A 14,682-nucleotide genomic window follows, 5' to 3' on the forward strand; every position below is an offset into this window, starting at 1 on the left:
TCACAATTTACCTCCTTCATAATCAGAATTAAAGAGTTCAGAGGACGGACTTTGCATTTCTGTATGAAGGTATGCTCTTATCAGACGAGCAGCATGTTTTTGTTGACTGTGAGATCAAAGTTACTGATCGAGATCAGCTCCTGTGAATCATTAATGTAATAAAGAACACGTACTTCTTTTTATTTCCAGGAAAATTAGTTATCGTTTCCCCTAAAAAGCTTTTTTTTCTGCGTCAAGAACATTATGCAACCAGAGCTGTAATTAAACTGTGTTTTAAAAGAGCAGACTGATGCAAAAACAGAAATATTAAAATAAGTATTTTTGCAACAAAAACATGTTCTGAATTTAAAGAAATCACGTTCTTTGACCCTAAAAGTTTAAACCCCGAAGACATTCAGTCAAAGTTTGGCACTCCGCTTGTTTTCTTGCACTTTTATGCTTCTGTGTAATCACATTTATTTGTGTTTTTTAGTTTCTGTCGCCCTCTTGTGGTCGGTAACTAGAAGTTTACACCTGCTCTTTGCACATTAGTAAGATATCGCCTGACTGAAATGATAAAGGTACCTTACTATATGATCAGACTTTAAGGAAACATGCTATGTTGAAGTGCTGGCTTCTCTGACAACAATGCAGCAGCCAGTATGTCCTCCTTCTAACTTTAGATTCTGGTCCTGAATGCTCTGGATTTGTTTGGACCAGAGAAGGTAGGCGGTTTTAAGGCACCCACACACGGCCGTTTTGGACGCCCCTCAGTTTGTCAGATATGAGAGCAGTTATCAGGTCAAACCAACAGGTGTTGCAGTGATGTAAGGGGGCAAGAGAACTGGTTCAGATAGAAGTGATTGTACCCGACCTAAAAAGCCTCTGCATGTTTCTAATAAGCTCCACGAGCAGAAACGTGCTCGAACTAGGATCAATATTGGAGATGCTTTCGAAAAATGGAGAGAGGTTAGAACACAGAAAGGTTTACAGACCGATGCAGAGCTGGCTAAACACTGAAGCTTCAGTGTCCACCACATGGCAACCTGTGTGAGAATCAACTCTAGGGAGGAGGGGGCGGAGGGAAACAGCTCTCTACAATGTTTAGAATTTGGACTGCAGTACCCATTTTAAACACTAGGTGTCAGAGTTACATACTGCTCCTTTAAGTTGTTCGTCCTGGTCAGAGAGAACTGACAGCTGTGATCACATTGCTTTCACTCAGGTAAATTTGCATTCTTCAAACTTTGATTAACAAACCGAGTAATTAGACGACCTTCAGGTCCAGAGTCTTTTGTTTTTCGAGCCAACGCAGTCTTTCATCTGTAACGTCCATGTGTTCCCACGCTGCACGCTGACGGAGGCTCTAAGCTGTTTAAAAAGAACGTCTTTCCATTGCAATTTTGCAGGTGTGTTATTAAAGTATTAAGACCCTCAGTGGGTTAATCTGACCACCACTGTGCTTAATCCTAATCCTCCTTTGATCTAATTTATGAAATAAGCCAATAAAGTCCCGCGTTAGAACATCCCCGTCCTCACAGGAGCTGCAGACGGGGCGAGGCACAGGTGAGGTAAGATACACATTACCTGATTTATTTACTGACCAGGGTAGGCCTATTTGTCAGGGACATCTTGTGCAACTGATGTAGGACTTCATTAGATCTTAATAGAATCATGTTGAAGTTTAAAATTCTGGTATCTTGACAACCCTGGTGTCTGTTTTTATTGAATAGTTTGAGACAAGAATTACACACTTGTGAAGCACTTTGACTTTTCTCAGTGACAGACGCTAAAGCCTCATAAATAAACTTTACATGTGCATGAAAAATATCTTAAAGAGGTCATATTATGCCCTTTTTGGGGTTCGTATATTTAATCTATGTACCTACTAAAGTATGTTCACAATAGCTAATGTTCGAAAAAAGTGTCTGTTTTCATGTACTGCCGCTCCATGCACCGGCTCGCTTCTGACTCTCTCTCTAAGGCTCTGAAGTGCCCACGTTCAGAGTCCCCACGTGTGCCAAGTCTGATCTGATTGGTCGGCCTGTCAGCTCTGCCGTAATTGGTCAGTCGCTCAGCACGGTTCTCGGAAATGTCACGCCCCTTTTACCATATTGGGAATGCAGCCACTTTGGCTCCGAGGGGAGCAAAAACATTAGCACCTTAGCACTACTGTGCTACAGCAGGCTACAGCATATCGTGGGCGTGCTACAGAAGTTAATGGGCGTGCAACATGAGCTGCTGGGCTTGCCACAACGAGCCAATGGGCTTAGATCAGTGATATCACACTGACAAGACGTCACACTGGCAATTTATTTTCGAGGGAGGCTAGAACCGAGCGTTACGTGCGGCTAATGCTACAGCTAACAGGAGGAGTGGGAGAAGCCGCGTTTCTGCGGACTTTGAATTTTTGCAAATAGATGTGCCTAAACATGCACAGGACACTTGGAAAACACACTAAAGAGCATATAAAACCAGAAAAAGCTGCAGGGTTGTCTCCTGTTTCTCTTTCTGTGGCTGTTTGAACACTTCAGACACATTTTGAGGAGGATGAAATCAATTTATTGATCAGGCGATGATGAGCAGCTGTGGAGGCTGACAGCAGGTGAGACAAGATGCAAAGTGTGAGGATGTGCAGGTGGAAAGGTGAGGGGATATCAAAATATAACTGAGAGGAGAAAGCTGATGATGAGGCCAAGAGGATGTGTGTGGGAGGTGTAGTTCAGACAAACAGTGTAGAATAACTAAAACTAATCCAAGACTCAGCAGGAGACAAAAAATAACATGTACACCGTGTTAGAGAGAAAATCATGCTGTTGATGTCCTTTAAGTAGAAACCAGGTGTGTGAAGAGTGACTCACCAGCAGGGGGCAGCAGCAGTCTAGAATTTAAGGAAACCATGCACACCCAAACTTCATATCTTCTTCTTTATCCTCACAAATTATCGCAAAGCTTCAAATATCATAAATCTGTCCTCTGGGTAATTTAAAAGAAAAATTAAATTAATATTTCAAATCCATTTTTCTTAGAAAACAGTTTATGAAAGAAAAGTCTTTATGTTCACTGACACTGAGAGAGATTGTAAAGGTTTATCTTTTCAAAAGTTATAAGAGAGTTTTAAGTGCATTTTCATTGACAGAAATCAGTTACCGTGGAGATGTTTGTGTGTGCTGCTGTGGCTCAGCGTAGGTCGTCTCTCAACTGGAGGGTCAGGGGTTCGATCCCCAGCTCCCGCAGCCTCATGTCTGATGTGTCCTTGGTCAAGACATTTAACCCCAAGTTGTTCCCGCTGCTTCCTCAGCAGTATGTGAATGTGGATGAGTGTAAGTGTGACCTGCAGTGTGAAAGCACTTTGTCTAAAGATAAGAAACCATTCTGGGACTTGAAGCTCCTGTTGACTGATTTGCACAAACTGACCAGACAGCATGCGGGAGTTTGCCTTCAACTTTGGATTGTTGCCATGGTTTCAAAAAGGTATTGATACTGTTTGTTTTTTACAAGAAACAACTTAAAATTCTTGAAGCGTGACAAACCTATAGTTTGAGCTGATGTGGCATTGGTTGTTTTTAATGAGTTATTGAGATATGTCTTTTAAATGAGCCTTTAAACCAGAAACTGTAAATATTTATGGACGGAGGCCGAGTGACGTCACCCATCTGTTCCTGCAGGGGGCGCTGGAGTCCCATCGATGGCGACCACCATTTTGGAAATCCTGTCTCAGCCTAACTTTCAGTCAGCCTAACTTTCAGTCAACCTAATGACAGGCTGAGAGCTGGAGCTGAGGCGGGTTTTAAGCCTCCTGACAAACCGTCACACCGCGCCCGCCTGTCAATCAGGTCAGCTACACGCCTTATTGTGAATAACTCTTATCCTTCATCAAATCAAAACTGATGAGTCATCAAAACATTCACCCCCTGTACAGTGTGTGAAGATCGAGACATGAGCTAATCAGACCTGTTTGGTTTTTTGAACCAGGCTGTAAACATGTTAATCTCTGCTGTAAAAACACTTTTTTTGAATGGGTGTGTGTGTAACTTCCTGTTCCTGCAGCCAGCCTCTAGTGGACAATCGATGAACTGCAAGATTTTGCACTTCAGCATCTGCTTAATTTTTCCACACCTGAGGTTGCGTCTTGCTTCAAACCTGCACATTTGGCCTTAAAAATCTTTTCTTACGAGCTTTTTCTCAATCAGACTGAGCTGATTACAAAATGAACAAAACAATAATCATGTTGTTGTTATTTTGTTGCTTCTTTTTGACATGAAATAATCTCTTGGTGTTTCAAAAAGCTGCACAGGAATCCTTTGAAAATGGGTGTGCATCTCAAGGGTTAATTCTTCATAAAGCAGCAACAATATTTTTCTACAAACTCTAAAAACTTCTCCTCTTTCATTTCCAATAACTGAAACCATTCACCTGTTCATTTACAAACACATTTGTTGAATCACAATTCTGTTTCTGTTCCAAAAATATGAAAATGTCCGTTCCTATTCAGCTCTCACATCGCTGTGTCATTAATTATGTCGAGGACATTTAAAGCGTTCCAGCACATTGGTCATTACTGCGTTCATATTTTCTCAGTTAATTACGTGCTGACAGCTCGAACACAAACCTCAGCGTTAAATAAACGTCAAGTCTCAAAACATGGGCGCCGTCCATGTTTCACGTCTGGCACTTAAAGGGAATGTTAAACACACAGATGTGACTTTCTTCCTGCAGTCAAACGTCTCTTTTTCTGTGATTTTTATTAAACGCTCGGGTGCTTATGAATGGGGGGGGGGGGATTAGTGTGTGTAACGTCTGCTGGAGTGAAGAGGGTTATAAAACGGCACATGTGGCTGCCTCACACCTGCACACACACACACACACACACACACACACACACACACACACACACACACACACACCAGGAGGGAAACTGTATTTGATGGAAGATGTTTAAAAAAAAGTCTTCAGATCTGCCGACGTCAGGTCATTTCAAAACCAAACAGTTCCACAGAAATTTAAATTCTTATTGCCTATGTGTGTGTGTGTGTGTGTGTGTGTGTGTGTGTTGATGAAGGAGACACACAGTTAGAGGAGACAGCACTGAGAGGCAGATTAATCTCCAGAGTCGGAGGAAGAAACGTTTTTATTAAGTTCACGTGTGAAGCGGCGGCTGAGCTGTCGGATGTCGTTGAGATTGAAACGTCCACACAGCTGCAACAAGGACATCTGTACACCCAGTGAGTGTATGTGTGTGTGTGTGTGTTCACAGAGTGTCTGATAGTTAAATGAGAAATGTCATGTATCCACACCACGGACAGATTCAGGTTTTATTCTTCATGCTGGGCTCCTCTGTCGCTTCAACATTTACACATTATTTTCATCCCTCTTTACTGCAGCACAGGCGAGGATTTTAATGGCGCTCAGTTGGTTGTACATTTTTAAAAGGTGAACTATCAGCCATGAATGACCACCTGCAAAACTTATTTTTTATAACTGAGAGACTTTACAGTTTTATATTTACACCTTTCACTCATAGTCCTCTTTAAAAACTTTTGTTTGGAAGCAAAAAGGGGCCAAAATAATTTAATCAACTGCGTCCATGTGGTGACGAGAGATAGTGCTTTAATAAAGTTTAGCCTTCAATCTGAATGTCCTGAAGGCGTAATGGGGGGACCAAGTAATCCCCCTTCAGAGGGGGGTAAAGTATACCAGTGTTTCAAAGCTAGTGTTATTTAAATTCTATCTTTGAGAATGAGTATACCTGCTCATACAATGATTGTTATTTTGGCCCTGATGGTCGTTCATCATGAAGTTTAAATTCAGACTTTATGCACTGAAACTTTTGAGGTTGAAGATAATTGAACTTTTTATTAATAGGAACAGGGGCATGGCCAGAGGGGTGGCCTGGGATGGCATTGATCTGATCTGATTGGCCACACCATGGGCTAGGAAAGCAAAACTAGATCCCGGACCAAGAAGTTTGGAGGATCCCGTTTGGAGGATTTATTAAGTGTTTGCTTTCCTTACCTATCTGTGTGTTTTGGATCCAGCACCAACTAAGGGATGTTAGAGTCTTCTTTGATTTCCGCCCCCCATGTGCTACCCCAAAATCCTCTATGATTGGCTTTTTCCCTAATCAGAGGCGGGACTTAATTACTAGTCTACTATTCTGGCAGTTTTCAACTGGCTGGAACTTTTAGTTGTTAATAAATACTTTGCAGCTTTTTACAATTAAAATTTCCAAGGAAAAACTTGTGCACGCTGTCATACTTGCAATGGACTTAAATGCCAATAAATGTATTTTTGCCTGTTTGACAGCGTGCAAGAGTTTGCATGCAATTTTCAAAGTACCGTAAAATCCGGTGTATAAGACACACTTTTAATGACTGTTTTTTTCGTCTTAAAAGTTAGCTGCGTCTTATACACCGGTGAGACCAATATACCAGTATAAAATACTGAAACACGCGCCGTCATTACCGCGGGTGTAGCAGCCACTATCACTGCAACCTGATGCGATTAAAAACCCCCCATTCATTGTGTATTGAAAGCTGGTTGCACGCTGTGCTGGAAAAGACGACTGGCTGCGCAACTTTTTTCACATATTTTCTCCCTCACGAGGTCATAATCATGCATTTACAGAAAACAGTGGTACATTGTTCCGTAAATAAACATTGTGGAGTGCTCTTTTGATTTAAAGAGTCCTATATTACAGTTAAAGAGAGACCAGCGGAGTCGGGCAGCGCGACAAGCTAGGAGTCTGTGCCTCACAACTTTCACTGCAGGCTGAGAGCTCAACTACCGTACTGTAGCAAGTAGGAGTGCAAACTCCCGAAAGTGAAAACAGACGGAACTAAAAGAGCGACACAGCTGCACAGAAACTGCACGTTGTAGACATCGCTGAACACAATATAAATTGTAATGCAGGAAAACAGTTTAAACTTTTTATTTCTCTCTAAGAGACCTTCAAAACAGGGTGCGTCTTATATACCGGTGCAACTTTTATTCCGGATTTTACGGTACTTAAAATTGTGACTTTGCACACTCATCTTTGCTTTTTAGTCCCTAAAGAATCGAGCTAAGAAGATTTATATGTTGCCAAATTGTGTTTCTTACAAGTACATATAATTTGTGGGTATAGAAGGGGTAAAAAAAAATAATAAATTCAGTTGCATGTGACCACAAACGTCAGGCCACCCAAGTGGGCCACCCCAGTTAAAAAATCTGGACACGCCCCTGGACAGGAAGACCCTTAATTGGTAGACTGGGACTGAGTAGCTTGTTTTTTTATTTCAGATAAACCGTTCTATGACCTGACACACACATACAGTCTGAATGATATATATATTCTGTGTTTATGACGGTGCAGTGTGAGGAAGCTGTTTGCAGGAGTTACAAATGAAGGTGGAGCTTCACAGAACAGTTTGGACAAAAGTGTCACAACATCAAACACGTCATCACGACAGGCAGAAGCGATAGAAGCTACGGTTTCAATAAAGTAGATTACACTGAACATGAACACTGATCGCCTCCACACTCCGTCAGTCCTTAACCCCGTCCTCCTTTCGTCCTCTGAGCTCCGTTTACGGCGTCCGTCTCGTCTCGTTTATCGTCCACCCAACGAGCTCTCCCGTTGGCCTCGCTCACTTTTTTTACACGTCCTGATAAGAGTCTGCAGGGAGCGTGTAAAACGTTATTGGGTAAGTAAACGCGGCACAGGTGTTTCTCTGCAGATCCTCCACATGTGTTGTCCTCGCCCAGCCTCGTCCCAGCTTTTTAAACGAGCCGTGTTGTTTGGTTGTCATATACTCAGCGGGTGTTTTTATGGAGCTGCAGGCAGAAAGCGCTCACAGTAACAACCTCTGGTACTGTGGTTTGGGAGCATGTGTGCTATGAATTACTGAGGCCTGTAATGAGCGTCTCCACTGTGAAAAGCCCCCCGGGAGCAGCAGTTTGTGGTGTCTGGCCTGGAGAGAAGGCTTCGTCCTGATTGAAAGCACAAAAAGGAAGAGGGGATCGTGTTCTGTTTGAGTGTAAGAGAGAGAGGAACGAGCGCTCCAAACTGTCTCTCCAAGAAAACAACAAGCATGTTGAGTTTTCTGATCCAATATTCAAACCTCTGGAAAGCGTTAGAGTCCGGCTCGGGGCCAACAGGATCTTGGTTCTTTGGAGTGTCTTGGAGGACGGGGTTGCTGCATCCCGCTCAGCTGCACTCCTCACAGTTGCAGGCGAGGATGTATCTGTACGTGGCAGTGATGCGGGTTCCGCCAGCGCAGCGAAGCCTCACCGCCTTCAGCTTGGAGGTGTGCGGCCGGCAGCAGGAGCAGGTGCTCTTGAAGGGCTGTTTGAGCACCGAGCTGAAGGAGATGAGGGGGTCGGAGCGGGTGGTGTGGCTGCAGTGACCCTCACAGCGAGCCAGAAGCACCATCTGAAACACAGCAGGAAAATAATAAGAGAAGAGACTCCTCTTAGTCTAAAGCTGTCCTGGGTAATCAGACTACAGGGGTAAATCATCCATCTTGAGGACTTTGATTGACAAAAGTATTTTGTGGCTTTTGCGCCCTCTATACCCGAGTTATATGAGTCAAAAAGAACCAAATTAACAAAACAAATGCAAAGGTTTAAATGCACCTGAATCTGGGCTGCAGAGCAAACAGCGTCTCTGTGCTACGATATTATTTGTGAATATTTAAATGAGACATTAAACAATCATTTGGGAAAAATAGCCTCCGTCTGCTGAGAGTTGGCTGTGACTGGGCCGCTATATTTATAAAAGATGACATGCACAAAGTTTCCAGTGATCAAGAAAACAATTCCAACTTTGGATGACTTTAAAAAGAAATGATCTGTTAATAAGACTCTGACATTATTATTAATATAATCTGGGGTGAAATCAGTCCTGTGCCGTCAGAGACTCCACACTTAATCCATGTGTGGAGGCGGTCTAGACCCCGCACAGCGAGGATTCAAGTTTTTGGGGGTGAGTTAGCCTACTAAGCTCGATTCAGGGATGAAACGGTGTAACTCAAAGAAACATTTTTAAATCTGACAATAACCCTTTTTAACCATTTCTTGAACTCAATTTTTACAGATTTCACTTTTGTGATGGCGCCTTGTTATTGCTGTAATCATTTAAACTATATTATTTATATTTAAATATTTAATTTGAGTTGAATTTATCTATTTTATCCTTCGTATCTGTCATCAACTTTCCATCTTCTCTCTGCTGTTAATAAATCTTTATTCGTCTTCTCTCTTGGACTTCTGTGATTTGGGTTTCTGTTTTTGTGACGCCATTAAAGAATCCCGCTTTGCTCCGTTTGTTTACACTTTGCAAAATCTGCTTTAAAGACAGTATAATGGAAGTTATGCTAAATAGATCTCACAGGTAGTTCAGGCTGTGTCTGAAGGTCTCGTGGTACAATGAAGCAGTGTGTTTGTCTGCTCACATTGTCTCACAGTTTTGGCCTTGCAGCTGCAAACGGACCGATAGCAACGAGGCGAGCAGGTGGAGGAGTCACTTCCTTCCTCCACCTGCTGCAGCTCGAAGCTCAGCTTCACACAGTTACACTTTATCAAGTCAACTCCTCTACTCCAGATTAGTTTAAAACTGCGTTACAGCCATGAGGTTCCAGTGTTCCCCAAACCGCTTTAAAGTTAACAAGTTGCACCCTCCACCTTAAATACGGTTGTAGAAATAAACCCAACTTGTCTCCCTTTCTGACTGTATTCATACAGGTATTAGCTGCATGGCAATCAGATGTATTGGGGCATGCCCCATGCACAGGGGCTGTGGTCTATGAGAGTGGGCAGCCCGGGTTCAGGTCCGACCTGTGGCTCCTTTCCCGCATGTAGTTCCCCGTTCTCTCTCCACGGTTTCAGACTCTATCGTCAGTAATGTAACATCCTGCTGTAATTTGTAGCTGGACAAACTATTTCCTTTACAGAGCGCTGAGTTTGCCTCAAATACTCAAGATATAGACCCTAAACACGAGCGGCTCCCTGGGTGTTTCGTCTGACCACACAGCATGCTGAGCAGCTGCAGCCAGTGCACACACACACATCCACTTAATGTACGATGTGTGTGTGTTATGTGTTCAACATTATCAAACCTGAACATGCCTTTATGAGCTCTCCCTGAACTCTTCAGCGTGCACTGAGCAGGTCAGTATCTCAGGTAATATCTTGGGTTTCTATCTTTATTTTAAATAAGATTTGGTTTGATCAAATCTTACACAGAGTTTACTTGGTTCATTGTTGTCCAGGTCTGCTCAAGGGCTCTATTGTGGTGGGAACAAAATCTCTATACCAGTCAGACACACACACACACACACACACACACACACACACACACACACACACACACACACACACACACACACTAAGCTGTGGCCTGATTAGTGTTGTTTCGTCCGGCTGACATTCCTCCGTGTGTCGCCACATTCCCATCGCTCCCTAAACAGACTCCTGTGTCATGTCCTTCTGTCAGCTGCTGTGTGTCGCCACCCGTGTTCCCACTTTGACAGAAGCCTGTCTGGGGCCACCGCAGGGTGACACACACACACACACACACACACACACACACACACACACACACACACACACACACACACACACACACACACACACACACACACACGCACACACACACACACACAAACCCACACACACTGGAGTGTTGTCGCCACTTTAAGACCATTTGTCTTTGTCCCAGCTGAGGATCAGGCTGTCAAACGCTGACAATTCCTCCTCTGTGACGCCTCCTCCTCCTCCTCCTCCTCTGTGACGCCTCCTCCTCCTCCTCCTCCTCCTCAGTGTCCACACTTCTCCTGCTCCTCCTCTCATTCATGAGCAGGAAGATTTAAAAAAAGCTGATATTAATGATGGCGATATTACATTACTCGCTACAGGTGTAATCAGACGCAAGAGCTACAGCAAGGTAAGAAAATAGTCAGAGGCCTGGATGGGGATGGAACTTGTCATGTTCGGTACAAATGATGAAAAAGTGATTTCAATATGATGAAGCACAAAACAATAGAAAATAGTCAACTGCGATGCTCAAACTACGACCTCCTGTTGCATTAAGTTGAAGCTAACCAAGAAACTTATTTTCTGACAGTATGTCCAAAACAAAGAAATCTGACAAGAAATGAAACTACTCTTAAATTAATCAATACACCAAGTTGGCAGAAAAATGAATGGCAACATTTTTTCAATCCATCCATGTTTTCTGCTTATCCGAGGTCGGGTGTAACAGGTGAGGAAGGTCAACCCAGACTTCCCTCTCCCCAGCAACATTTTCCAGTTCTTTCTGGGGGAATTCCGAGGCGTTCCCAGTCCAGACGGGATAAATATTCCCTGAAGCGAACTCTGGGTCTACCCCTTGGTCTCCTCCAATGGGGGGCATCCAAGAGGAATCCTAATCAGAGGCCGTAACCACCTCAACTGGATCCTTTCAATGAAAAGATCCAGGATCCAACAGTAGCGGCTCTACTCCTCGCCCTATCTCTAAGGCTGAGCCCAGCCCCCCTCCGGAGGACAATCATTTCGGCCGCCTGTATCCGCGATCTTATTCTTTCGGTCACTACCCATTGCTCATGACCATAGGTGAGGGTTGGAATGAGAGCTTTGCCTTCAGCCTTAGCTCCCTCTTCACCTCCGGCACATCGCCCACATTACCGTCGATGCTGAACCAAATCCGCCTGTCAATCTCAGACAAGACCCCGAGATACTCCTTCAGTAAGGGGCAAAATGTTTTGAAAACTCAAATGTTGAGTTCTACAGAGGCCATGATGACTTGGAAAACTCAAAATATGCTTTTATCACAAAATGAACAGTAGACCTGCCAGTACATACAAATGATCAATAGTCATGGTTATCTAGTCCACTATCCTGTGCAGGTGGATTCAGCGTGAAACAAACTGAGGAGTAAAACAGCTGCTCAGTCAGACGTCCTTTCAGCTCACAGTGAACTGTAACAGAGAAAGAGACTCATGCTGGGAGTGTGTTCAGCCCTGAGCGGAGCTGTGGTTTGAACACCTGCTCGCTGCACTCAGAGTCAGAAAATTAAAAAAAGACCAAAGAAGTGATCACACACGCGAGCTGAACAACTGCACGCTGCTTGACAAGAGGAGCGAGAGAACACCGACCACAGCGGTCACGTGTTAGGCGTGATTAACACACCGCTGCTCTGTGTGCAGAACGTTGTCTGACACTCCAAAGAGAAACAGAAAGATTTAGCGTCACTTTTCTTCTTCTCTCTGCAGCCCGTCGAACGCTGGCAGAGTCAGGAGCGAGCAGGCTGACGGAGAGGCCAGAATGTGAGTCCCAGCTGAGGTGCAGAATATGTCTGCAGTGTGGCCCCTGTCCAGCATACACACACAGAAACACACACACACACAATCCAAAACAAACCAAGCGTGACTCGTCTAAATGACTGAGAGATGGAGATAAAGCGAGGGAAGGAAAAAAGGAGACACGGGATTGGCTCAGCAGACGAGGCTTTCAGGGGGAAACAGGAGTAACGTAGACGAGGGAAGGAGAAAAAGTGTGCAAGATAAATGACTCCTCAGTTTGTGTCAGAGTTTTTTTTTTTGACTGATGGTCTTTTAAAGTTTTCTTTTTGTCTCCGAGGTTCGGTTTGGAAGAAATCGTTTCCCTTATATTTGTAACACTTTAGTTCATTTGTCAGTTAAAGCGTCTCTGTTACCTTAAACAAGTCGAGGCCAAAAATGAGCGGGCGGCCACAATGAGGCGGATTAGTTTACAGTGTGTGTGTGTGTGTGCTAAGGACAGGATGAAAGAACCAGTCCCAGTTAAAAATGAGGCCCAAATTTCAAATCCATTTGACTTTTATGCATCTGAGTTTTTTTGTGGGAACCTGAGCTCTTTCTTCTGCTCGAAAACTGCAGTGCACACCGCTCGTATTAAAGGTAGCCTACTAATGGAGAATAATGTCTGATTGAAAGTTGATAGTGGCGCTGGCGTTGTCAGCACTTTGTCTTTTAGTGTACAAATATGAATGTATAAATATCTGTGCAACTGGCATCTCTTTGATTTCGGGTTTTTTTTTTTAAAAGATGATTTGTTTTTGTTTTCTACCTCTGTGCAGATTTTAAATTCTGTGTTGAAATTTAAAAATAAACTTTTTACAGAGGTTAAATGTTTCTATCCCTGTGAATTAAAGGTCTTTTAAACGTTTCAAACCATCCCGACTGCCTGGACCTGGAGCATTTATAACCATTTTTCCACCTTTTGTAAACTTTGAACAGAATTTTTGAGTCCACATTTGGGAAGCTCATCATATAAGAAGCTGGAACCAGCAAATGTTTGACACGTTTGCTTGAAAAATCACTGAAATGATTCATTGATGACCAGAACTTTTGGAAATTCATCTTCTCGAGACGATGAATCAATGAAACTTTGGAGACTTTGGAGACAGATGATGGCAGAACACATAAAGAATCCTTTTTAACATCCATTAAATAAAAGCCTGTTAACAGTTCAGTTTGGTTCTGGTCCTGTTCACATATGGAGGAAGAAAACCTGAATGAAAATGAACACTTGTTTTTGCACAACTAACTTTCATGCATGATTTTCTTTTTGCTCTCTTTAAATCTAGTTTTGCCTCTGAGATTATAAAAATTAAAGTTGTAGGGGTGCCGGTAGCCTAATGGTTAGAGTGTGCGCTCCATGTACTGAGGCTTGATCCTCGAGGGCGGAGCAGCCCGGGTTCGAGTCCGACCTGTGACTCATTTCCTGCACTCCTCCCACTCTCTCTTTCCTGCATTTCTGACTCTATCCACCGTCCTGTCTCTAAAAAAAATTCTACACATGAAGATAAGGTTAAAATAACAAGAATAAAGGGATTATTTCTAAACTTAGGGACAGGACTGGTGTGTTTATTATCAATAACCAAGTCAAACTTAATAAATCAAGTCTCAGTTTCTGTATCAGTGCCTGCAGGTTCATCTCTATTTACAGATCCTACATGAAAAAGGAGTATCGCTGCATGGAAAGGAAGTCTTGCTTGGAGGTCATTTAACACTAAACCACTGGCTTTAGCAGAATGATCAGAAATTAACATCTGAACCCAGAGGTACAGTATTCGTCTATCGAATGGATTCTGAGTTTGGTGGCAGGTAAAAGAAAACAAATCAGAAAAGTTTTGAAAAGTTTTATAGAATTTTAAAATCAACATTTGAAAGAAAAATTCTAAATGTCATTCATAAAACTTCCTCATGTGATTTGGGTCTTTTCTGGGTCTTCATCATTTTTCCAAATGTTTTGATCTTGCCTTTTTGATGCAAATCTTTCTCCTCACATTTTTCTTTTCATGTCTGGCATTCAAACTGTCCCTTTATCGTGATCCTCGTTTAAATAAAACCTCAGTGCAGATAATACATACCTTAGAGTTGCATTTATAAATGGGGTGTGTGATGGTCTCCACAAAGTGGTGCCTCATGCAGCGCTCCGGGTCTGAGTCTCCAAGGTGCGGGTGTGCGTTATCGCTCGCCTTGTTGCTGCTTGCGGACTGCACGAGGCCCAGCAGGGGGCAGCACATCAGAACAAGAAGGAGGCCGGAGGGGGGGCCCACAGAGAGCGACATGATGGGGACAACCCCGAGGCTCCGGATCCCACAGGTGCGTCCAAAACTTTGTCCTTTTTTATTATCCTCTTATGTCTTTTATATTCAGCTCTTTCACCTCGGTTGTCTTT

The 14,682-nt window shown here is 43.2% G+C and overlaps 1 protein-coding gene and 1 long non-coding RNA gene across 2 annotated transcripts in view; both read right to left on the reverse strand.

Annotated features, from left to right (window-relative positions):
- LOC132986916 (uncharacterized) overlaps positions 1–14,682 on the reverse strand; it is a 138,900-nt gene that overhangs the window by 30,972 nt on the left and 93,246 nt on the right. The gene's annotated exons all lie outside the window — the stretch shown is intronic.
- On the reverse strand, positions 6,474–14,676 carry ndp (norrin cystine knot growth factor NDP). The gene is made up of 2 exons (XM_061053609.1): positions 14,372–14,676; positions 6,474–8,392 (listed from the first exon to the last, which is right to left on the reverse strand). Exons 1-2 carry the CDS (start codon positions 14,570–14,572, stop codon positions 8,168–8,170), a joined length of 426 nt encoding a protein of 141 aa, XP_060909592.1. The 5' UTR covers positions 14,573–14,676; the 3' UTR covers positions 6,474–8,167.

Source organism: Labrus mixtus, chromosome 13, assembly GCF_963584025.1.
Source record: "Labrus mixtus chromosome 13, fLabMix1.1, whole genome shotgun sequence".
In the NCBI taxonomy this organism is placed as follows: Eukaryota; Metazoa; Chordata; class Actinopteri; order Labriformes; family Labridae; genus Labrus; species Labrus mixtus.

Coding starts and splice junctions, on each gene's coding strand:
- ndp (XM_061053609.1), bottom strand. CDS start 14,572: ATGTCGCTCTCTGTGGGCCCCCCCTCCGGCCTCCTTCTTGTTCTGATG. Junction 8,393..14,371: donor TTTATAAATGCAACTCTAAG/GTATGTATTATC, acceptor GCTGTGTTTCAG/ATGGTGCTTCTGGCTCGCTG.